This window comes from Anoplopoma fimbria, chromosome 2, assembly GCF_027596085.1.
Source record: "Anoplopoma fimbria isolate UVic2021 breed Golden Eagle Sablefish chromosome 2, Afim_UVic_2022, whole genome shotgun sequence".
Lineage (NCBI taxonomy): Eukaryota > Metazoa > Chordata > Actinopteri > Perciformes > Anoplopomatidae > Anoplopoma > Anoplopoma fimbria.
The window spans coordinates 6,884,587-6,907,621 of NC_072450.1; the positions used below are offsets into that span (position 1 = coordinate 6,884,587).

Genomic DNA, 23,035 nt, shown 5'->3' on the forward strand with positions numbered 1-23,035 from the left:
GGTGACGTCTTTAAATTGCTTTTTTTGACGAACCAACAGTTGATAAACTAATTAAGTAATAGTTTCAGCCCATAGCCATGATCCTAATACAATAAGCAACTGTTTACTAACTAGTTCACCGTATATATTTAAAAGATGATAAAAATCAATGTTGTGTTCACAATTTGTCTCTGAAGTGGCCCAAAAAAAAAGGTTTGCGTTACTCACTGAAACACATTGTGTGTCTTTGAGCTTTAACAAATGTGTTGGCTGCATTTCCTTCCTCATTAACACTTGCAAAGCAATTTTCTAAAGCAGTTTAAAGGTTCCATATTGAGGACAGGCATTCAGACAGACTGTGAGAGAAAAAAACAGGCGTCAACCTTCAAATTCTGCCGAGAAAAGCCAATGCAGACTTCTCCTTAAATTTCCATTCTCTCTTCTGACCAGCAGGGGGCGACTCCTCCAGTCAGTGAGGAAATGATCATACTTCTCACTTTATTTATTACCTCAGTAAACATTGTAAACATTTATGGTTTATGGTCTCAATCTCTAGTTTCAAGTCTTCTTCGATACAGCATGATGTTCATTTAGCAAATAATGGTCCAGTTTTGAGTCACATAGACCACATAGCAGAGCACGCTTTAGGGCGGGCTCACTGTGATTGACAGGTTGCTGCCACTACCAGAAATCTATACACAGTCTCTCCTCCACATTCTAATCATGCTACCTATTGTTGATTGGTTGCGAGAAAAAAAAAACATGGCGACGGCCAATTACTATGTCCACTTCTTATACTAAGTCTATGATCAGATCGATACGAACATTCAGGCCCCCTCGTGTGGCTTAAAGGTGTACTGCAGATGTAAAAAGCTATTCGGGGTCCCTAATAAAATCTCCTGTGACTCACCTGTGGGTCCCGACCCAGTGTTTGGGTAACAACACGGCCTCTTCTCTTGGGTCCATTTGCAGGCCAAACTTTAACATTTGCCTAATGAGCATCACAGGGTCACTGCAGCTCACAAATGTGTTCACATTCAGATGTGCAGTTGTCAGCTGCATGCTTTGAGCCTCCCATCGTTTATGTCCATAATCCTCTAACATACCATGTGGACGGCTCACAGTTTTGTTTAGAGTTTCCTGTGTCCGCCTGTGAGTCCAGAACAAATGTCTGATGGAGGGTCAGAGGGCTCGGCTCTGTCACAAGTTATTTTTAGGAGCATATTTTCATTGTGGTGATGGCGAGATGGACCGTATTTAAGCCGCCCGGGGAGAGTTCACTGCCACGGCAGGACCAGAACACACAGGCTTTGATTCAAGGTAAGGACTCTTTTCTGTTGTAGGAAAGCTTCCTGTTTGTAGTTGAGAGGTTTATTATAACACAGGGGTAATGTGCTTGATTTATTATAACGTATTTTAGTTTTATAGGTTGAATTATATTAGTTTATCAGACTTTTTTTGTCCTTTTTTGACTTGAACCTCAATGTCAGGAGTCATTTCCATGTGAGATTTTCTCATTTGTCTCGAGGAAAAAACAGACATTTCCAGTAGTGTTGGTGGCTTTTGTCTGTCTGATGTCTCAGTTAAAGCCTCGGCTCCTAGAATACCACATACCAGACCTGTGAGGGGATGGGCAGCCTCTGATATGAGCAGGAACTGGAATGTCCACATCTCCACTCTGACGTTAAGAGTCAAATCTGATGAGATGAGAACGATCAGAACTGATAAGGAAATATGAGAAACAGTGTGTAAGAGTTGAGAAGTGTTCAGGTATAGAGACAAGGTTTTAACCACCACACCACATGTTAAGAAAGGAATGTTTAAGTTTAATAAGGTTAATTTATTGACCCTTTTATTTTGTAAGAATATTCTTTCAATTTGAAGAAAATTATATTTAGATTGAAGTTTAATTCTTACTATTATGATACCTGCAGTTATATTATTCAGTCTAGTATCACATCTGATATGTCCATGAACCAGCGAATCAATGAGGTTAAACTGAACTGAAGCTCTCTTGTGCGCCTGTCAATCCTAAAAGTAAATATGGAGTTTAATCCCAGATCAAATGTACATTGAAGGGTCTTGAATATTTTGTGTGCAGGAATTGTAATGGTGTGTTAAATGTATGTAACCTTTACAAGGAGGGAGTTTCTGGCTAATCCTCACTGCAACTCATTACAGTGAGTATTAAGACTATTTTAAGATAGACATTTGACTAGAGCTGAAAAAATGTAGTCCATTAATTGATTGGCAATAATAAAAAAATAAATAATAATCTTTAAATCATTTCTATGCAGCTCCTCAAATGTGAATGTTAGCTCATTTTCTGTTACTGTATTATATCATATTAATCTGAATTTTCTTGAATTTGGCCGGTTGGTCAGACAAAAACATTGACTTCTGGGGAATTATGACGGCATATTTCCCTATATCATATAATTAATGAAGTAACTAAGAAAATAATCTGCAGAGAAATCGTTAATTAAATGTAACGTTACAGCCCTTTAATAGACTCTAAAATAATATTAGGAGTGTGTTTGTTGTCAGTAATGAATAAACTGATAAAAAAAGATAATTTGTTGGAGTTTATTCTTTTGTTTCTGTCAGATGCCAAACTGGGGAGGAGGCACCAAGTGTTCGGCCTGTGAGAAGACGGTGTACCATGCGGAGGAGATCCAGTGTAATGGGAGGAGCTTCCACAAGACCTGTTTCATCTGCAGTGAGCACACTGGTTCCTCCTTCTGTTTACTGGTGCAGCACTGGGAGTGTCATGGTGGATTAGTAGAAAATAGAGCACTTTAACTTTATCCCTCCATGTGTCTGTGAGGCTCATCGGCTCTTATCAGCTGCCTTGTTGACACCTTTGGGTGACAGAAGAGACGCACAACAGCACAGAGGCATCTATCAGTACTCGTTTCATTTTCTTTGTTTAGTTAGATTATTTCTTCCCTTTTTTTCTTGCATAATATTTACTTTTTTTCTCTTCTTTTTTTCTTTCTTACTCAATTTAATCTTTCTACTTTTTTTCTTTTTTCTTCAATGGCCTCCTTCCTTCTTCTTTTTCTTCATTACCTCCCTACTTTCTTTTGTTCTTTGCTGCCTTCTTCCTTCATTCTTTACCTTCTTTCTTGCTTCTTATTCCCTCTATTCATTCCTTGTTTACTGCTTTTAACCCCTGTGTTTTTTTCATTCTTTCACTTTCTTTCCTCTCTATGCATTTTCTCTACTATTCCTCCTTCCCCTGCTGCTCTTTAATGTCTACAGTTCAACCAGCACTGACCACATTCTCTCAGCAATCTCTCATATTTTCTGTTTAAAAAGCCCTTTTTATTCATGGAACAACGTGTTCTGGTTGAGTAGTGGAGTTTCCCTTTCTTCTCTTTCAGTTTGTCTAATTCGGGACGCTACTTTTGCACAAACACGAACACTCTCCAGCTGGTGTGAATGCTCCAGCTGGTGTGAATGCTCGATTGTGGCCGCTCTCTGGCTTTGACTACCCCAGTGGAGTTTCTAATTCGGGGACGCTTCTTATAGGTGTACTTTTTCACAAACACGAACACTCTCCAGCTGGTGTGAATGCTCGATTGTTCCACCGGGAGCTCTGAAAGGCCTCCGCGATGAGCTAAACCATCATCCTAAGTGTTCATCTTTTCTCCAACATTCACCTCACACTCTCCTCTCTAAACACAAGTCATCTGACTATGTGTAATGCCACTGTTGACTGATAAAAACCAGCTATCTGGGGGCTTTATTTAACCTCCATTACTCCACCATGACCCTCCCCAGTCTGCACAAACTGAATCCATTTCTCTCAGACAACAGCTGCTTGAAATGTGTAAGATATCTGTGTTTCTTTCACACAGTGAGCTGCAGGAAAGGGCTGGACAGCACCACGATGGCGGCGCACGAGTCTGAGATTTACTGCAAGTCCTGCTACGGCAAGAAATATGGGCCAAAAGGCTACGGTTACGGGCAAGGAGCTGGAGCTCTGAGCTCTGATCCTCCTCGACATGCGGGCCTGCAGCGTCATGAGTAGGTGCTCACGCTGCTGTTAGAGACACAAGTCTGCTCTGTTTCCCCTAAAGTGGTAACGAGATGTATAGGTAGTTTTATATGCAGAGGACTTAAGATACAACCCCCTCCATTTTAGGTGATTTAGGTGAACTGAACCCTTAATTATTGGCACTCAAACTACTTAATTCCTCCTTCCTCCAGTATGATGAATGTTCCTTTGTTAACACAGCTGCAAGAAACACGTCTTTATTTTAATTTTTTTTTGTTACACAGAAGTTTTACGATAAAAAGAAAAAAGAACAGCAGGGTGTAAATATATGCTTACGTGTCCCATGATGTGTTACTGCCCTTTCAGAGAGACTTCCACACTGACACAAGTGAAATTATGGGGGGAACAAAAATGATGACTATTCAAAGATAATGAATACATAAAAGCATGCCGGCTGGTACAAACATTACTTGCTGTTTCTTTTAGCCATTATGCTTGAGGCTGTTTGAACAGACTTCCAGAGGATCTGAGATTAGATAAAAAATAATTCATTTTTTAATGACATTTATTCCATTTGGCTATAATGTAGTTTTAAAAATGGTATGGTTTCTTTAATTTTGATTGTTTTTAAATATGAATTATACAGTTTTATAACTTTACTTTAATGTTTTACTATTTTACCATGATCAATTTATTTAGTGTTTATTCTTGTTCATCTTCATTTGGTGTGCATTAGTCTCTTCATTTTTTTCTCCATTTTCATCTTGTGTTTGTCGTGATTAATGAAGCACTTGATTTGCATTTGATTGATTTATTTGTATGAAAGGTGCTTTATAAATAATTCTTGATTGATTTATTGACGTCACCACACTTATTTTTTGGTTTTCTAGCTCTAAACCAAGACCAGCTCCCTCACACTCTACTGACAATAAATCTTCCCCGAAGTTTGGATGTTCAGACCGCTGCCCTCGCTGCTCCAAAGCCGTCTACGCAGCTGAGAAGGTGATGGGAGCAGGGAAGGTAAGGAACACTGTGCTGGATTCTTTTTAAATGGAATTTTCTTCATTGTATTTTTTTTGTTTTTTATGCATTTTTAAACACACCACCGTTTAATGTTAAGTTGCTGTTTTCCCATTGCCTCGGCAGACTGAAGGCAATCTAAATTCAGACCTCTTATCTCCAAATAATCAGTTTCAGTTTATTTCTGTCTTTAACAAAACCACCAAGGTTCTCTTAGAGCCCAAACAAGTGGTGTAACGGTGGCAGAGAATGAAGTCCCAAGTGCAGAAACAATCTCTTCAAAGCTTTCCCAAAAATACAGCAACACACTAAACTCTTTCAGGCCCTCTGTGGCAAAGTCTCTCTAGTCAAACAGAGACTGAATGAGAGGAAGGACTCATATTCTCCCACAGGATGACGAGCTGATTGAGAGGAGCTGTGAGAGTGCCGATTACAGGCAGCTGCAAAGTCTGGCAGCCAGGGAGGCGAATTCTGGTCGAGGAGCACAGGGATTAATTATGCAATCTAGTGCTATATTCATATGGTAACAATAACACAACAATTCTGTTCATAGATAAACATGAAAATACCTAAAAAAAAACAACAACCTGTGTGATAGTTTAAGAAATCGCTACAATTAATGCTGGATTACCATAAAATAAAAAGTAGACATTCAAGGGCCCAAGAACATAAATCCTTGTGACTTTAACGACATGTGACCTTTCCTGTTAAGATATGGTCACATGACATCTCACTCCGTCCCCCATTTAATTCAATCGAAGCCCAAACTGTGATCTCCAGATTTGTGGATCACAGTTCATCTTCGACCGAGCAGACGTCCTTATTTATTTAATTTGATATGGACATCACAGTGGATTTAGAATTATAACATATATTAATGCTCAAGGACCAGATGTACTGTCTTTAGTGTTTGCAGCGAAACACTGATTTACAACAGCCGTCCAAAGGACACTAAAAATTTTATAGTTCACATAGAAAAAATCAAAGAATAAACATTCACAGATACATTCACAAACACATACGTACGCATAAATTACACAAATACATCCCCATAAATCCACAAAGTACAGCTGTGTCTACAGGGGAATAAGCCATGATTTATTAGCTCTATTAAAACATATGGATTGTGTTGCATTTTCAATTCAGTTGGTAGACAGTTCCATTGTTTTGCTCCTCTAACCGAGTCCTTTAAAAGACTTATTGTCCAAATTAGCCAGTAGAAAATGTAGAAGTTATTATTCCAGCTTCTCTCTGCATCATAACACAGCTGGGCTCAAACTGTAGCGTCACTCTCATACACTGTTATTAGTTTGTGATTGCTCATGTTTTTTTCCAGGCACTCGTTCTGTTTGAATGCTAGATTTAGCTTTATTTTTCTTTATTAATGTTATTATTAATGTCATTATTGTTATCAATACTTGCGTGTGTGTGTGTGTGTGTGTGTGTGTGTGGTGTGTGTGTGTGTGTGTGTGTGTGTGTGTGTGTGTGTGTGTGTGTGTAGCCCTGGCATAAAACCTGTTTCCGCTGCCTCCTGTGTGGTAAAAGCCTGGACTCGGCCACAGTGACGGACAAGGATGGAGAACTGTACTGTAAAGGTACACACACACACACACACACACACACACACACACACACACACACACACACACACACACACACACACACACACACACACACACACACATTGTACATAAGCTCCAGTACTTTTCAGGGTCCTGCATTGGAGGTAATTTGAAAGCAACTTTTGGTCATTAACATGGAAATACAACAGTACAGCACAAAGTATAGAACACACACACACACAGATCAGATTTGAAAATCAAATCAGTAATCGCTGTTTATTTTTACTTCAGTATTGTTTTTTTTGGTTTTTCTTTGCAGTTTGTTACGCCAAAAACTTCGGGCCTAAAGGGTTTGGGCTGGGGAACGCTGCCATGTTGGAGTAACGACAGGAAACTCTTCTGGTTTTAAACTCACAATCACACGGCAGCTTTTCACCTTTTACCTTTACACTTGATAATGTATGTAAAACATAAAAGACGCCATATTGGTCATCAAATCCTGAGCAGATAAAATGAAAGCGGTGTTAAAACAAAGGATAAAAAATTATGGTTCATTGTGAGTTCGAAATAAAACTATTTTGTAACCTTAAAATGTACTTTGAATGGAGTTTATTCGTGAAAAATAACATTGTTTTCATAAATAAAGGGGAAAGAGGAAACACTTACATGCAGAAAAGCTTTTAAATCATTTTGTTTGTATGACTAATTATCGTTTTGATGTTAACAAGTTGCCCAACCCCTCTTATAAGTCTATGCATTAATTTATTACCTCCTGCAGTGAGAAGACAATTAGCTGTGCCTCATCTTGTTCAAGTTAAATTATTAATAGAATCTTATTTGCATTCATAAATAATTATGTGCAACAATTAATTAGAGTTATCAAGGTAACAAGTGATTAAACGGAACAATTTCATTTCTCCCAAACAATTATGTGTGAGCAGCCGAGCAGAGCGGCGGGATGAGACGTGTTTTGGCAAACTAAAATTAAAGCTGTTATCTCACAACATTAAATTAGAATAAATGTGAACACGGTCACTCGGAAAGATGACTTCATTCAGTAAACTATTATCGTGCCTTTTAAGGCCGCACCCTCTTAGACGATTGGGTTGATGTTTTGGTCTCAGTAGACTAAGATTTCTTAAGTCGATAAGTCATTTTTTTAAAGCTTTTGAATGACATATTTCCAAGAAACCTTTGAACACGAGATCTCTGGTGAACACAGGATATAAAGTGTTGCTTTTGCTTGATTCTTTCTAGAGAAATCCAGTTTTACAGATCTGTTAATTAATGTAACTAATCAATATGTTGACAAAATTGTAATGACTGTTAGTCTTCTACAGATTTATTTTGTTTTTAAATGAAATCCTTCAGAACTTTGATCACAATGGCTAACTTAACAGACTACAATAATTTTACTCTTTTACTTTACTGATTTGTCTCATCGTATATATAAAATTATTGGTTAACAGAGCTTTGAAAACTAAAATGTGATGGTCAGGCTCCTGAATAGCGACACATTATGTGTCAAAAACAACATGTTTGCTTCAAGACTTCAAACCGAGGCTCAAAAAAATCACAATCTAGTGATTTATGAGCCTCACCACAATGATGATAGTGATTTACAGAGTTTCCGTTCCCCCCTCCTGTATGTAGAGTCCCATGAGTCCAGAAAGATCCAGTTAAAAGGACAGGCACAACATTGTTTATTGAAGTACTATAGTGGTCATTCATTATTAAACACATGCAATTCTTACAAAAGTCATAAAACCAACTGTTTACATGTACAAAGTTCCTTTTTTCCCCCCAGAACAGATGATAAAAAATAGGCTTGATGTGTTCATAAAAAAACATCTGAAAACTTCAATTACAATTTAGGCCTTTAGAGGTTTTTAACCTCGCCCCCAAAGTAAAATATTTGTGATATCATTCCACTTACATTGGTCAGGTATAAGGCAGCAGCATTCTGTACAAAGAGCGACGGAATCAAACGATATATATCTACACAACGCTTTGTGTTTTTGCCAAACTTCTAGTATCGTGGTCTCTCTTCACAAGGAGCCAAACTGTTAAAAAAATAAATAAATACACTTTGTGCTTTTGGTCCAGAACCACTGTGAGAGTGTGACCGTTGACCCTGAGCGAGGGGGTGGCGCTGAGGTCAGACCATGTCGGTGTGACCGAACACGTGCTGGTCGCGGCCGGGCGGAAACTGCTGCGTCCAGTCGATGACGGCCGGTTTGAAGAGGCCACAACAGCGCAGATGGAAAAAGGACACGAGGTTCCTCACAACGCCCAAACTGCAGAGAGACGAGACAGGAGAGGATCAGTCAGAGGCTACGCACAAAAGCTCTTCAAGTTCTTCACATAATATGCCGTAGAGATGGTAGATATGGTTGACCAGGTGCCATTTTTTTAAATGTTTTTTGAGTTGGAATTAATGTTTTGTGCAAAAGCATCGATGCTCGAGAGACTTTCTCTCCTATGCAGAGCTTCATCAGTTACATTCTCAGCAAACTTTTCCTAAGCTTTTACAAAGTTACAGACGAGGATTTATGGGGAAAAAACAATTAATGTAATCTTAGAGCTACAAAGGAAATATAAGTGGGGCATCAGTTAAGGGCACTTCAATTTTGGTGGATAATGGATCATTTAATGCAGAATGAAATTTGAAAAAACATCTGAAAAGTAGCAGATGTTTTATGTTACTGAAGTCCTGATTCAATCTGAAATAGCAGTCTTATTTTTTGTCATGTCATGTTGTCCTGTACTGAGAAAAAAGTAGTGATATGGAAAATGGGGCCACACTTTTCAGCAAGCGTTTCCACATCTGGTTGCACATTCGACGCTTAGCAAACTTAAACTTACACATGTTCAATTTGATTTAAGTCCTGATTCTATTTCCATAGAGACTTAATATCCCGTTTGGCTCAGTGGTATCAATAATAAATCAGGACTTAAGTACAAGTAGACGTTAAATACTGCTTAAGACCTTTACCGAAAACCATAAAGCTTATAGTTACAATACAGCCATTAAATAAAGACATTAATCCTCTGACTTCAAATACTGATCTGAATTTGATCACCAACTGAAATGAAGCACATGGCTTTATAGAGCTGCACTGAAATGTGTAAAAAACACAATAGAAATAGGGAATATTCAAAAGTAGCGCTCTCGATGACATCACTAATATCGACTGACTTGTATGGATTCTGCCTGAGGGAGACGGGTTGTCGGAGTTTCCTCTGGTGCAGCGTCAGGTTGGTCCGCTCTGCTGTGGTCAGTCCCAGGAAGGCAATCTGCTCCGGCACAAAGGACAAACATCAGTCACCACATGGGCGGAGAGGACGCTCATTGTGTGTGTGTGTGTGTAAACACAGCAGGTCAGTCGATCGTAAACACACAATGGCGTTTAAGGCACTCTGGCCCAACGGGTTTGGCCTCTTTTGTCACTTCAAAGCCATTTCTAAGTTGGTGTATTTCCAGGTTTTGATGCTTAAAGGAGATGAAAAGACAGTTGTCCTTACGGGAATAAGAAACAATGTCTAATGCTGACTGCAAAAAAGTGGAAAACAAGAGCAGACACCCATATAAATATCCTTAAAGTACTCATATATATGGATGTTTCATAGTTAATTAAATAATATAAAAGGTATTATATCCTTTGACATTTGTGAAAATTATTAAAGGCATTTATTAGATTACATAAAATAAATATTTTGTTGTTGTATCTAATTCATATAATAAGGCAGATCGTTCTATCTCTTCTAGTTTTTCCTGCAAATTTCCCCGCTGCGGGACTAATAAAGGATTATCTTATCATAGGATGTTTGAGAGCTGTATAAAGCTCATAAGCAGACTACAGGCAGTCCGTCACCTGGTAGAGCTGCAGCATCAGGATCAAGCCGGACCAGCAGGTGTGATAGAAGGCCAGCAGGAAGACGCTGAGCAGCCAGGGAGAGCAGCTGACCAGGACAGAGACCACGCCCCACACGCCCTGCTCCTCGTAGTGCAGCACGCAGTGAGTCGACCAGTCTGACAGAAGAATATAGAAAATATATAATATATATATATATATATAAAACTGTGTCAGATAATGTTGCTACACTGAACGTCAAGTCACTCACATGTGAGGCAACCGTAGAACATCCAGGCTCCCATCAGCATGAGGGAGAGCAGGAAGAGGATGAAGTAGTGATGGTTCCTCGCACCTGGAAGACATCAACGTGTTAGAGAGACTGTTTTCCACTTAGACAAGAGACCCAAACGTGTGCACACTTATGAGGGAGATGACTGTAACATATTTTACAAAAGGCAACCTATAATAACTTCATATTAGTAAGACAGAATGCACATTTAACATGTGTAATAATTGCAGTGACCGTTTGGTTAGTGAGTTATTGTAGTTATAAAATATGCATTAAGACATTTTCAGCTTTGTTATAGCATCAATTTGTTGTAATTTTCAATTCATACTCACTAATAATCTCCAACATCAACACAGTTTATGCATGACATGTTATTGTGTCTTTTGTCCATATTTTCTAAACACGTGTATATATTTAAAAGAAAAGTACTCGCCTCAAAAGAATATAAAACTAGATTTCTTGTCACATTCTCCAAAGAGTTTAAAGTCTAAGTTAACTTAAATTAGCAGTATTTAAAAAAAAAAAAAACATGTGCACAGATAATGATTAAATCTACAATTAGAGCAAATTATTATATTTATTACAGATTTTTAAGATTGAGAAACAGGGCATTTTCCCCTATTTTCTCAAAAGCTACTTAATTTAAATAAAGATAATCTGACACATTCAGTACGTCTCCCTGGCCTAGTTTCACCATTCTGTGTATTTTGATGAAACCTTTCTGTACTAAAAAAAAATAATTTTGAGTATTGTTCATATATGTGGTATCAAACATATTTTTTTTTTTCTTCTACAATCTGTCGTACCGATGCAGCCGTTGGTCCAGACGGAGTGGTGATCCTGCTTCGCTACACAGGCGTCACAGTAGAAGCAGTGGTTCGTTCTCATTGGTTTCTTTATCTGCAAACAAGACAATTTAACACAGAATAGGTCGTCACTGTTGGTGTTACTGGAACAGTGTTGTATAAAATGAAGGTTTTGTGTTCAGAAACTCACCATGCAGGAAGTGCAGAATATTCTGGGGTCCAGACAGCCGGCTTCAGCCAACATCAACACATTCTGACAACACAAACAAAACAAAACTCACTTTATCCGTCTCAAAACATTAACATGTTAGATTATATTTTTCAGTGTCCAACTTTTAATGGCCCTCCCACCATTTTCTTCTCTTCTTCGGATGCCCTGACGAAGCCGGGGTCGGTCCTGTAGGAGCGGAGGTAATAGTAGAGCAGAGCGGTGGCGTTCAGAGTGAACAAGACCTGAACTGTGGCGCTGGGTCCATGTGGGGGGTCAAAGGTTAAGGAACGCTTCATTCATCAGTCTGGTCAACAGGATAATATATCAAACATTACTCTTAACTTGAGGAAAAACAGTTTTTTAGTTTAATAGCTGTAAATCACAATCAGTGTTGGTAAGGTTTCTTTAGAAGAAATGAATAAAAATCCAATGTAGCTCCTTTAAATGTCTGTCTGACCCTAAATCCTCTCAGGGTAAGAGAAATGCCCACTCTACAATGAAACAAACGCTGATATGCAAGAAATATCACACATTTTCTGTTTTGTAACCGTTTTAGGTTTGTTGGTCCTTCGAGGAAAAGGATATCTGGCAGGAACCAGAGGAACCAGGTGACGAGCATCCAGAACACTGAAGCCATGAGAGATGTAGCTGGCAGGAGAGTCTGGAAGGCTGGGTTTGGGAAGTTCCTGTTGAGAGACACAAACATTTCTTATTAGATGACAAAGAACATGTGCAACATCTCCTTTGAAATGTAACTCTAGAGGAACAGCTCCGTGCACAAGTTTCCTCACCTTGAGGCCAGATTGAACACAACGATCACACAGGCCAGCAGGATCCCTTTGAGCAACCAGGACTCTGAGTCCAGATCCACTATGGCGCCCACGCTTCCAAACATGGCAGTGCAGAGCAAGAACTGCAGAAAGACCTGGAAAACACAAACAGGTTAGGTTTATGTGTGTAACTTGAGAGGACATGGTGTGTGGTCTTTAGTTTTGTGAATACCCTGTATCTGTTGACGATCCGCAGGCAGCGCGAGTTGGAGCGAATCCTCTCCTGTTTGACGTGGGTGAGCATGTGGATGAGCAGCGGGCTGTGCACCTGGTGGGCCAAGTCGATGGGCGTGTGACCCTGAAGAAGAAGCATCCAAAAAAAAAACAGCATGAAGACGAGCATCGTTACTGACTCAATTCAAAATGTAAGTGTTTATAATTGTGCTGCTTTTAAATGGGCTGTGCACACTGGAAGTAGCTTTACTGCTGCACACAAGATGTCTCTCTGTTTTACAACAGAGCCCATTTTCAAGTTCAAGTTTCCACATCACTCTCATTTAGGTTACATTCTGACCAAAGATTGGCTCCAAACTAGTTGTGGTATGTGTTAAACGCGAGATTTAGGAGACTTCAGCAGATGGATGTGAAAACAGCCCTTTGGTGTCAAACTCTGCACAAACATCATTCTGCACATTGCAGCTCAAACATCCAAGTGTAGTAACAATACCTAATTTATTAATCATAATAACACATTTGTCTGGAGAGGGGCTTCAAGTTTATCTATTTGGGTCTTTCACATCAATTGAGAAAACTGTAAAATAATGTTTTTTAAGGTAATAATGCCAGTACTAAAAATAAAAGCAGAAGACTAAGAATCCTCATATGTCTTCCAACATTTTGCACTTGCAATAAAATGCCAAAATGAAATCAGTGTGGATGCCAGATGGTCACATATCCACAGTGTGACAGCAGACTGAAGCCTTCACTAGAATACTTACGTTGATGTTCTCTGCGTCCACACTGGCCCCGGCCTCCAGCAGGATGTGGGCTGCGTCTACGTTTCCTGCCAGCACGGCGCAGTGCAGCGGAGTGTTCCTGTTCACTTTGTCCACCGCACTCACAGAAGCGTTATTTTTGATTAGGAAATTTGTGGGTTCAGGCCTAGGACAGAGGAACAACATGTGCTGCTTAGTTTTCTATAACCTCTTTAGGAGGTCAAACTAACAGACTCAGAACTATTTTATTTATATATTTTTGCAGTTTGTTTTTAATAAATACACAAAAAACATTAAAGAAAGATGTGTTCCAGGCAGCTTTTTTCAAACATTATGCACTTTTTTCCCACAATATTAATGAATGCAAGGAAGAGCAAAAGACTGTGTTCTCTGATAATACACCCCATATATTAATACACCATGGTTTCATGTCAACATGTGGGCAGACAACATCTGCAGGATACTTTCAGATCACAGATAGGACTCCTTTTCACTCTGCCACTAGTCAATGATAATTAATTATTCAGATATTGAAACCAGCAGGATTTTAATTATATCTATTAAGGATAAGGAATGCTTACCCAATGATCTTCTGGGCCGCTAACATCAGCGGTGTCTGTCCGTTACAGTCGGGTCCATCGACTTCCTGGAGGAAAATGAGAGGATTTAAAAAAAAAAGAAAAGAAAAATGAACTTGCACAAAGAGATAAAAGACCTCCACAAAGACTGCTTAAACAAATAAAGGTGTTACTGAGTGTGCGTGGATACAGACCTGTCCCTTAGCCATTAGATAAGCTGCTATGGCCATGTGCTGGAAGAGGATGGCGAGATGGAGAGCGCGGTAACCTTCACCGTCTGCGACGGCGGGGTCTGCTCCGTATCTCATCAGCTGGATCACCATGGGGAGGTGGCCCTGCCTCATCATCGACAAAACAAACAGACAGATTTTATGGAGCAAGCACTAAACTAACAGAGATAAGAAACAAGTCAACGTGTCACCCTGAAGGAAGCACTTCGGCAGCTGTGATGCAGTTACGTGTTCCTTTTGAGGACACAATACCGAAGAACATATTCTCCCCCAGTTCTGTCAAAATGTGATCTGTGGTGTTTGATAAATAAGTGGAAAAAAGTGACATGTAATCCAAAGCAAAGCAGCCCAGCAGTGAATGCACCGACTGTGGCAATCGATATGCTGGGACTGAAGGACATTTGGGATCTAGTTTTTCTCTCCACATCACTGGTCACACATGGGTCAAAGTACATGTGTACATGTGATTACAAAAAGATTGACAGAAAGACTTTAATTTACATTATAATCATGCAAAATGACAAATACCTTCTCATTTCTGATAATGATTTCTAAACTTTTTAGTTTGAACTTTTTTTATATTTCTTTTGACAGATAAATGACTAAACCAGGATTTAATAAAAACCTGGGATAGAAAAGCAAAATATGAGCAACAAATCCCTTTTACGTTCATTAACTCACCTTATGGCCCAGTGAAGAGGAGTCGAGGTCAAATCTCCTCCAAGCTGGTCAACTATCGACCCTTTAGAAATATAATACCTGTCAGGGAAGATACAGAGAGAGAATTAATATCAAAACAAATATCTGTGTCAACCATTCAGCACATTTCATGTTGGAGCTTGTTGTATTTCAGTTCAGTCGCCTCTATTTCTTTTCTGGTAGGTTTATTATAGCTCAAAGCGCTGTGCTTCATGTCTGACGCTTCCGACAATGAGAAAGAAAATACGTGAAGTGCCCGAGGAGGAACTGACTGAAAGCTGTTTGCTTTCAATATGATGGAAAAACTGAAAGCAACAACACCAATCCATTTACTTTACTTTGTGATTGAAGTAATTCTGATTTCATTTTATGTTATGTTAACTTGATTGTGATATTGAAATGAAAACAGACAATATAATACTAAATAATTAATTTCAATACATTTTTTATATAAAGGCCCTGTATGTCTCAACGCATGGCATCTCATATAACTGAGCATACTGTAAAGAGTACCAGTGTCTGTGTTCGGAGAAATATGGTGAGTAAGCTGCAGTGGAATGCTTAAATGTTTACATGATATTTAATGGTTTTTTTGCATCTAAATATATAGTCTAAGTGTAATCTGCAGATCTTACTTCACCAGCTCTGCGCGGTTGTTGATGGCCGCCCAGTGCAGCAGAGAGACGTTCTCTTTGTCCGGCTGCCTGACGTCGTATCCTGATTCCACCAGCTCCTTACAGCGCTCAAGGATACCGAACCTGAGAGGATCACACAGAGAAAAAAAACACACTAATTAAACACATTTAAGTTACTAAAAGGGTTATGAACTGGTTTAACAGTTACAAGTTAATACTGATATCTCTATATGACCAATACAAGCAAACAAGACAAACAAAACAAATTGGCAATTTCTATAAAGTTATTATTAATGCATGTCCAAGGGGTCCGATTTCCCGCCAAACCAGGAGAAACACACAGACGGGAAGAGCCAATGTTTACACTTTCACATCTTTCTTTTAATAATGTTATTTTTTATGTTATATTTTTTGGGTTTTGGCTGATACTGAAGCTGGATCAGCAAAGAGAATAAGAAAATAATTGACCGAAGACCAAAAATAAGCTAAAAGGGACGGACCGACAGACGGACAGAAAACAAGACTCATTCAACAGATCTGGAATTGGCTTTCTTCCTCTACACTGGTAGGTAATATGTCTATTGTATTTATGAAATACATCACAAGTTATGGTTTTACATCAATATATGAATTAACGCCATGTTTGTGGCTAGAACACAGTTCATTTTGTTTCAACATTGCCATATTGCAACTATTAATCTCACATAGCAACATTACTATGAATCCTGCAAACAGAAAGAAAAATGGTATTAAAAATAAGTTGTGTCTTTCTTTCACTGGTTTCCAAAACAAAGCCAGCAAGATCGAGATCTTTGGGCCATGAGGACGTGGTGCTATTGGAAACACTTCCCCTATTGTCCACAGGGGTCGCCAAAATTAACACAAAATGAAAGATCTTTGTTGTTGCTTAAAAAAATCATAATAACTACCAGACAAATACTTAATAAAATACAGAACCCTAAAATAAATGAACAAATCTACTGCCTAAGGATTCAGTCATAACACATTTTCATCTGAAAGCCACTTCACGGGCAGTTAACTGTCAGCTGTGGGTTGACCTAGAAAATTTACTACATTTAATCAGATTCAGACTGTGTGAAAGGAATCTGCAGCATTTATACACATGGTTTCCAGCACACTGCGAGATGAATAGTCAGATAGGAGTAGCTCTGCATATTCCTTTCTTTTCTTCCCACGTCTTAAAAAAAAAAGTGACCTTTGTTCTGCTGCACCTCAACTCACTTATCAGTTAGCAAAAGCAGCTAGCACTTCAGTTTTATGCAAGAACTGCTGAGTGTTAATCTCATGACTGAACACTTTGTGCTGCCTTCACTTCAACTGATATATTTCTTATGTGCTTTTAAACTTAACAAAGAAACTGAATCATCATCCCTCTGGCTGCAAATTAAACACAGAGCTCTGACAGCCGATGTGAGTTCCTTGAATTCTGTTGCGTTCTGTGCAAATATATCGAATTCACAGTGAAGAAACTAGGCGTGTACTTACTTCTATGCTCCAGAATTTTCATATATTTAAATCTTGAACCTTCCTTGTCAAAAGAGGAAGTGTGTGCTTGCTGCAACAACTGTCAAGTCATTGGTTGAACATTATATAATGATACAAAGGGATATCAGAAAAAAGGCCTTTCTATATTGTTATCAAATATATCAAACATTAAAGAAAAAGTCTGTCAATAATTTCCATGAGTGATAGATTTGGGAACACCGCAACAACTCTAAAAATAAGTCCTATGGATAAAGAAACACGGGCAATCAGACTGGTTGGCAAAAAAAATACTATTCTAAAATGCTGTGCTTATTTTCCTTCTTTGACCAGGGTGGTATTGCAGGAATTTGAACTACACGTTAAACTGTCCCCTATTCATCCCACCACTTACTGTGTTGCCTTCACTATGTCCCAACTGCCGCTGTCATCCAAGTGCGACCGTCTCTTCGGCTGCTGATTGATGTCCATCGCCTGATCTGCGCTATTGCCGGACTGTCCGTGAAACCCTGTCATGAAGGGGTGCGCGGCTCTCGGGCCGTGACTGTGAGAGTGCCCTTGGTGTCCGTGGTTACAAGTGTCATGCATGTGGCCGTGACCCTGCAAACAGAAGGAAAAAAAAAACACAGAATTGGTCTCAAACTATAAAAAATGGCAGAGAAGAATAGCTTTACTGATTTGGGCTGATCACACAATCAGACTCCTGGGGCATTGAAGGGATGACGGCTGACTGACCTCTTACCAAACTGCTCTCAGGTAAAAGGTGCAGTTTCTATTTGTAAAGTGTCACTGTGTAAAATAGGTGATAGTGAGTTAAATAATAAACATTTTGACCTACTGCAAAAAGTTACAAAACATTTGAATTAGTTGTTTTTATTAATTTACTATATTGATAGATAAAAATTTGTGCTGAAAAAATATGCACACTGATAGAAAAACAATCTGCAACAATTTAAGTTGTTGATTAACACACTTTAAAAAAAATGGCATACATTCTGTTTTATATGACTGGAAAATGAATGTTTTAATAAATACTGGTGGCATCCCCATGCATTCTGAAATTCTCTAGAATAATCATAGTAAATTATTAATTAAGAAATCAAACGTTCGTTACAGTCCCAAAATAACTAAATATACTTTTGTAGATAAAGTTATCCATTTTGCCCGCTCCCAACGAGCTGACTGTAATAAACATTGTATATTATCCTGGTGATCTAAACAGCAGCATAAAATGATTTTAGGAGACTTACATGGGACTGTAATGGGTATATTGCTTTGCTTGGTGGCTCTACAAATTCCAGTGGACTTTTTTTTACTGAAATGGATGTTTTAATGGGTTGAACTTCTCCTTCACAACAGCCAGTAGCTAACTCGCTGATGATCTCCATCAAGGTTCACAGTTATCTTTATTGTTCTACTAGTGGAAGTGTGTTCTGCAGCCAGGGTTCATATACAAACACAATAGGAAAAAGACAACCACTGGACTGTGGTCGTGCCTCCTGCTATGGCACCGCTGACACCAACTGCTACTACCATTATTATTATGAGTCACATTACTATTACTATTCCCTGTACCATTACGCATATTAGCTTTGCTTCCACCCTGAAGCCCTTTTTGCTTTCTCGTTCTGCAGGTTTCCATGAATCGTTGTGGAACCTGGACCGTAGTCGTGCCTCCTGCTGTGAGCCGACTGACACCCACTGCTACTTCCATTATTATTATTAGTCACATTACTATTCCCTATTTCATAATTATAATTCAACTGTAATAATTGTTGCTGTTATTATAAGTAGTCTTACTTTTTTTCCTTCGTTACTCTGCTTACTACTCTTATTATATGAATCATTTATGTCATATACATTGAATGTGTTGTATCTCTGTTATGCTGTTCATTCTGTACACATGACATCTATTGCATTCTGTCCATCCTGAGAGAAGGATCCCTCCTCTGTCGCTCTCCCAGAGGTTTCTTCCTTTTTTCTCCCTGTTAAAGGGGTTTTTAGGGGAGTTTTTCCTGAGCTGATGTGAGGGTCTAAGGACAGAGGATGTGAGGGTATAAGGACAGAGGACGTGAGGGTCTAAGGACAGAGGATGTGAGGGTGGACAGAGGGTGAGGGTCTAAGGACAGAGGATGTGAGGGTCTAAGGACAGAGGGTGTGAGGGTCTAAGGACAGAGGATGTGAGGGTCTAAGGACAGAGGGTGTGAGGGTCTAAGGACAGAGGATGTGAGGGTGTGAGGGTCTAAGGACAGAGGGTGTGAGGGTCTAAGGACAGAGGACAGAGGATGTGAGGGTGTGAGGACAGAGGGTGTGAGGGTCTAAGGACAGAGGATGTGAGGGTCAGAGGGTAAGGACAGAGGATGTGAGGGTCTAAGGACAGAGGATGTCACATGTGTACAGAGGGTGTGAGGGTCTAAGGACAGAGGATGCTAAGGAGGGTCTAAGGACAGAGGACAGAGGACAGACAGAGGACAGAGGATGTGAGGGTCTAAGGACAGAGGACAGAGGGTGTGAGGGTCTAAGGACAGAGGACAGAGGATGTCACATGTGTACAGATTGTAAAGCCCTCTGAGGCAAATTTGTAATTCATGATTCTGGTCTCTACTAAATAAATAAACTGAATTGAACATTACAAGGACACTTTAACACAATAAATTAGAGCAAAAGGGGATGCAAAATCATATCAAATGCACAGGTGCCAACTCTGGTTACTATCAAAGTCATTCATAAAAGTTGATGCTGATTAAGACTCAACATGTGGACTGTAAACAGTGTAACACACGTGGGTTTGGATGGAAACATCACTGAACAAACATGGCTTTCCTTACATGGACGTCTTGGAAATTCAATTTGAGGAGCAGAAGCTGGAGTCTGCCTAGCTGGCTAACCTTCTGCTTTACGGCAGGTGACTTACATCCGGGTACCACCGCCCACCGTCACTGTCAGTGTGGACGGGTGTTACAGCAACTTACTAGCTACAAGATGCTAACATATATCAGTCTATAAACTACACGAGCTTTGTCTCCAGCAGGCGAACGGGGTAATAGCACAGGTAACGTTGCAGGAGAGGCAATTAAAAGACATCGAGCCACTCACATTGTCGTCTTCCTTCCAGTCCATCTTGTGAAGGAACGAAGAGAAAGTGTTCCTGCGGCAGGTCGGACCACAATAAGCGCGCAACTTCCGTGTTGTGTTCTTTCAAAATAAGAGTCGCGATGATGCAGATAGAGGTTAAAAAAAATAAATTAAAAAAAAACAGAAAACATTTGATGGTGAAAATGAGGGAAGGCAAATTAAATACATTATTTTGAAGCTTATTTAAAAGAAATAGAAATGCCAACATGCAGTGAAGTTTGGCATTCAACATCTATTGTGTGTATATATATATATATATATATATATATACATATATATATATATATATATATATACATATATATATATATATATATATGTATATATATATATATATATATATATATATATATATATATATATATATATATATATATATATATATATATATATATATATATATATATACATATATATATATATATATATATATATATATATATATATATATATATATATATATATCTATATATATGTATATATATATATATATATATATAGTACCAGTCAGAAGTGTGGACACACCTTCTCATTCAACTACTTTGAAGAATCTAAAATATAAAACATATTCTGGTTTGTTGAGCATTTGTTTGTTTACCACATAATTCCATATGTGTTCCTTCATAGTTTGGATGTCTTCAATATTAATCTACAATGTAGAAAAAAAAATATAAAACATATTCTGGTTTGTTGAAAATAAAGAAAAACCATTGAATGAGAAGGTGTGTCCAAACTTTTGACTGGTACTGTATATATATTTTTTAATTTAATTATGAAATGACTATGTAATTGGAGACATTGTTACTGAGTGAATAATTCTGTTGTTACATACCATTCATAACTTATCTGTTAACTGGAGACTTTTTTCAATATGGCAATATATAGAACAAATAAAATGTTTGAATATTCTACTTTTTATACTAAACTATACTATACTACATTTCCTGTTCTTTAACCAGTCAAAAGTTTGGACCTTCATTAAACACTTTGAAGAATATAAAATATGAAACATATTCTGGTTTGTTGAGCATTTGTTTGTTTACCACATAATTCAATATTAATCTACAATGTATAAAATAAAGAAAAACCAAATGATAAACTTTTGAACAAATAAAATGTTTGAATTTATTTATTTAATTATGAAATAACTATGTTATTGGGAGATAGCTACTGAAATCATTCTGTTCTTATTCATAACTTATCTGTTAACAATTTTTTTTATACTAAACTATACTATACTACATTTCCTGTTCTTTATACAGTACCAGTCAAAAGTTTGGACACACCTTCTCATTCAATGGTTTTTCTTTATTTTTATTTTTTTCTACATTGTTGATTAATATTGAAGACATCCAAACTATGAAGGAACACATATGGAATTATGTGGTAAACAAACAAATGCTCAACAAACCAGAATATGATTTATATTTTAGATTCTTCAAAGTAGTTGAATGAGAAGGTGTGTCCAAACTTTTGACTGATACTGTATATACATAATTTATTATACTGTACTGTATTTTAGCATATCATATTATGTTATATTATCTTATATTGTTTACTGCATTTTATACTATATTAATACAGACTAGCTCTACCATTACTTAGTCATATCATATAGTAGTCTTGTGTACACTGTTTGCAACACTACAACTTTGGTGCTACTAATCACATCATACAACGGTCACGTTTGCCTTGTAATTAGGTTCAAACCCTGAGGTGGTTATTACATTTTCATTAAACCACAATCCAGTTGACAAGCAGTAAACCTGTAGTTCTCGTGGGAAACCACTTGACATTCTATTTTGAAAGCAAGGGCTTTAAACAGGAACTCTTCTTTCTGGTCATTTTATTAACTTTTTTCTTAATTCTTTCACCTTCTTCCTGGAAATGCAACAGAAATTTTCATTGGGCTATTGTTTCACTCATGCCTACAGGGCTTTCCTGCTGCTGTCTGCATTATTCAACAGTGAAAGTAAGTCTTTAATGATGCGGTGTCCCGATGGGAATGGAAAAAAAATCAAAGTTTGCTTTGGTTGGAAGAAACAAAGCATGCATATTCAATAAGGAAAACAAGGGAAATTATAGGGATGTTGGATTTTAAACAAACCAATCTGTGAATAAAGGCTTTCTCAAAATAAATGTCCCCTGGGAAAATATGCTTTGGTATCATAAGTGAAAATCATTTGCTGTTTCCGTTTAGAAAATCCAGAAGTGAGACAAGGTCTTCAAATTGACTAACTGGTCAAATAAACCTTGGTTATGCTTTGATTTCAAATCAGAACCCTTGAGTAATATCTGATTCAGATGTCCAGATGGAATTGCGTGGAAAAACACAAACAAATAAATGCCTTGAATGAAGTCAAAGGCAACTTAAAAGCTTTAAAAAATAAATGAATGAATACAGGACTGACAGAAATGACAGAAATGACTGACCGATACTACGGTTTGAGCTTCAGTTTGGGGTCCAACAAACTGAAACTTTGAAGAAAAATAAACAGAAATGGACTTTGATTGATTTTTGTTATAGTTATGGTTGTAAAAATGTGACTTTTAAAACAGTTACACGGTTAGCAAACACAGCAACCGAAGGGCGGGAACTTTAAAGTGGCACCTTGTTCTCATAGACAAAAACACATTACTCATTTAGTGCTTCAGCAAATGTGAAACTCTTCAACTCTGCTGTGCCCACATCCTGATAAATACATGTTGTGTGGACAAGTGTAATTTAAACCCTTTTCTGCAACATTTAGTCAAGATCCAAAA

At 38.1% G+C, this 23,035-nt stretch overlaps 2 protein-coding genes across 5 annotated transcripts; one reads left to right on the forward strand and one right to left on the reverse strand.

Annotated features, from left to right (window-relative positions):
- The first annotated feature begins 2,586 nt into the window (after positions 1-2,586).
- On the forward strand, positions 2,587-7,043 carry csrp3 (cysteine and glycine-rich protein 3 (cardiac LIM protein)). 4 transcript variants are annotated; one of them, XM_054617379.1, is made up of 5 exons: positions 2,587-2,698; positions 3,843-4,011; positions 4,873-5,002; positions 6,504-6,597; positions 6,884-7,043. In XM_054617379.1, the coding sequence occupies exons 1-5, from the start codon at positions 2,587-2,589 to the stop codon at positions 6,946-6,948; spliced, it is 570 nt and encodes a 189-aa protein (XP_054473354.1). In that variant the 3' UTR covers positions 6,949-7,043. The 4 variants fall into 4 exon arrangements, with proteins under 4 accessions (XP_054473354.1, XP_054473363.1, XP_054473372.1 ...); XM_054617388.1 differs by having other exon boundaries at positions 6,504-6,591; XM_054617397.1 differs by having other exon boundaries at positions 4,885-5,002.
- A 1,200-nt stretch (positions 7,044-8,243) lies between these two features.
- zdhhc13 (zinc finger DHHC-type palmitoyltransferase 13) lies at positions 8,244-20,317 on the reverse strand. The gene is made up of 17 exons (XM_054612172.1): positions 20,234-20,317; positions 17,532-17,737; positions 15,635-15,757; positions 14,982-15,059; positions 14,265-14,409; positions 14,074-14,138; positions 13,496-13,658; positions 12,730-12,855; positions 12,519-12,652; positions 12,313-12,413; positions 11,868-11,992; positions 11,707-11,769; positions 11,517-11,610; positions 10,690-10,773; positions 10,440-10,597; positions 9,764-9,861; positions 8,244-8,861 (listed from the first exon to the last, which is right to left on the reverse strand). Exons 1-17 carry the CDS (start codon positions 20,255-20,257, stop codon positions 8,723-8,725), a joined length of 1,926 nt encoding a protein of 641 aa, XP_054468147.1. The 5' UTR covers positions 20,258-20,317; the 3' UTR covers positions 8,244-8,722.
- Positions 20,318-23,035: the final 2,718 nt, after the last annotated feature.

What these genes read in the sequence shown, in the direction of transcription:
- csrp3 (XM_054617379.1), top strand. Translation starts at nt 2,587, where the DNA reads ATGCCAAACTGGGGAGGAGGCACCAAGTGTTCGGCCTGTGAGAAGACG. An exon ending in GCGGGCCTGCAGCGTCATGA is followed by an intron (nt 4,012 to 4,872) that starts GTAGGTGCTCAC and finishes TTGGTTTTCTAG; the next exon opens with CTCTAAACCAAGACCAGCTC. An exon ending in TGGAGAACTGTACTGTAAAG is followed by an intron (nt 6,598 to 6,883) that starts GTACACACACAC and finishes TTTTCTTTGCAG; the next exon opens with TTTGTTACGCCAAAAACTTC.
- zdhhc13 (XM_054612172.1), bottom strand. Translation starts at nt 20,257, where the DNA reads ATGGACTGGAAGGAAGACGACAAT. An exon ending in TGGACGCAGAGAACATCAAC is followed by an intron (nt 12,856 to 13,495) that starts GTAAGTATTCTA and finishes CTTCTTCTTCAG; the next exon opens with GGTCACACGCCCATCGACTT. An exon ending in GGATCGTCAACAGATACAGG is followed by an intron (nt 12,653 to 12,729) that starts GTATTCACAAAA and finishes TGTGTTTTCCAG; the next exon opens with GTCTTTCTGCAGTTCTTGCT.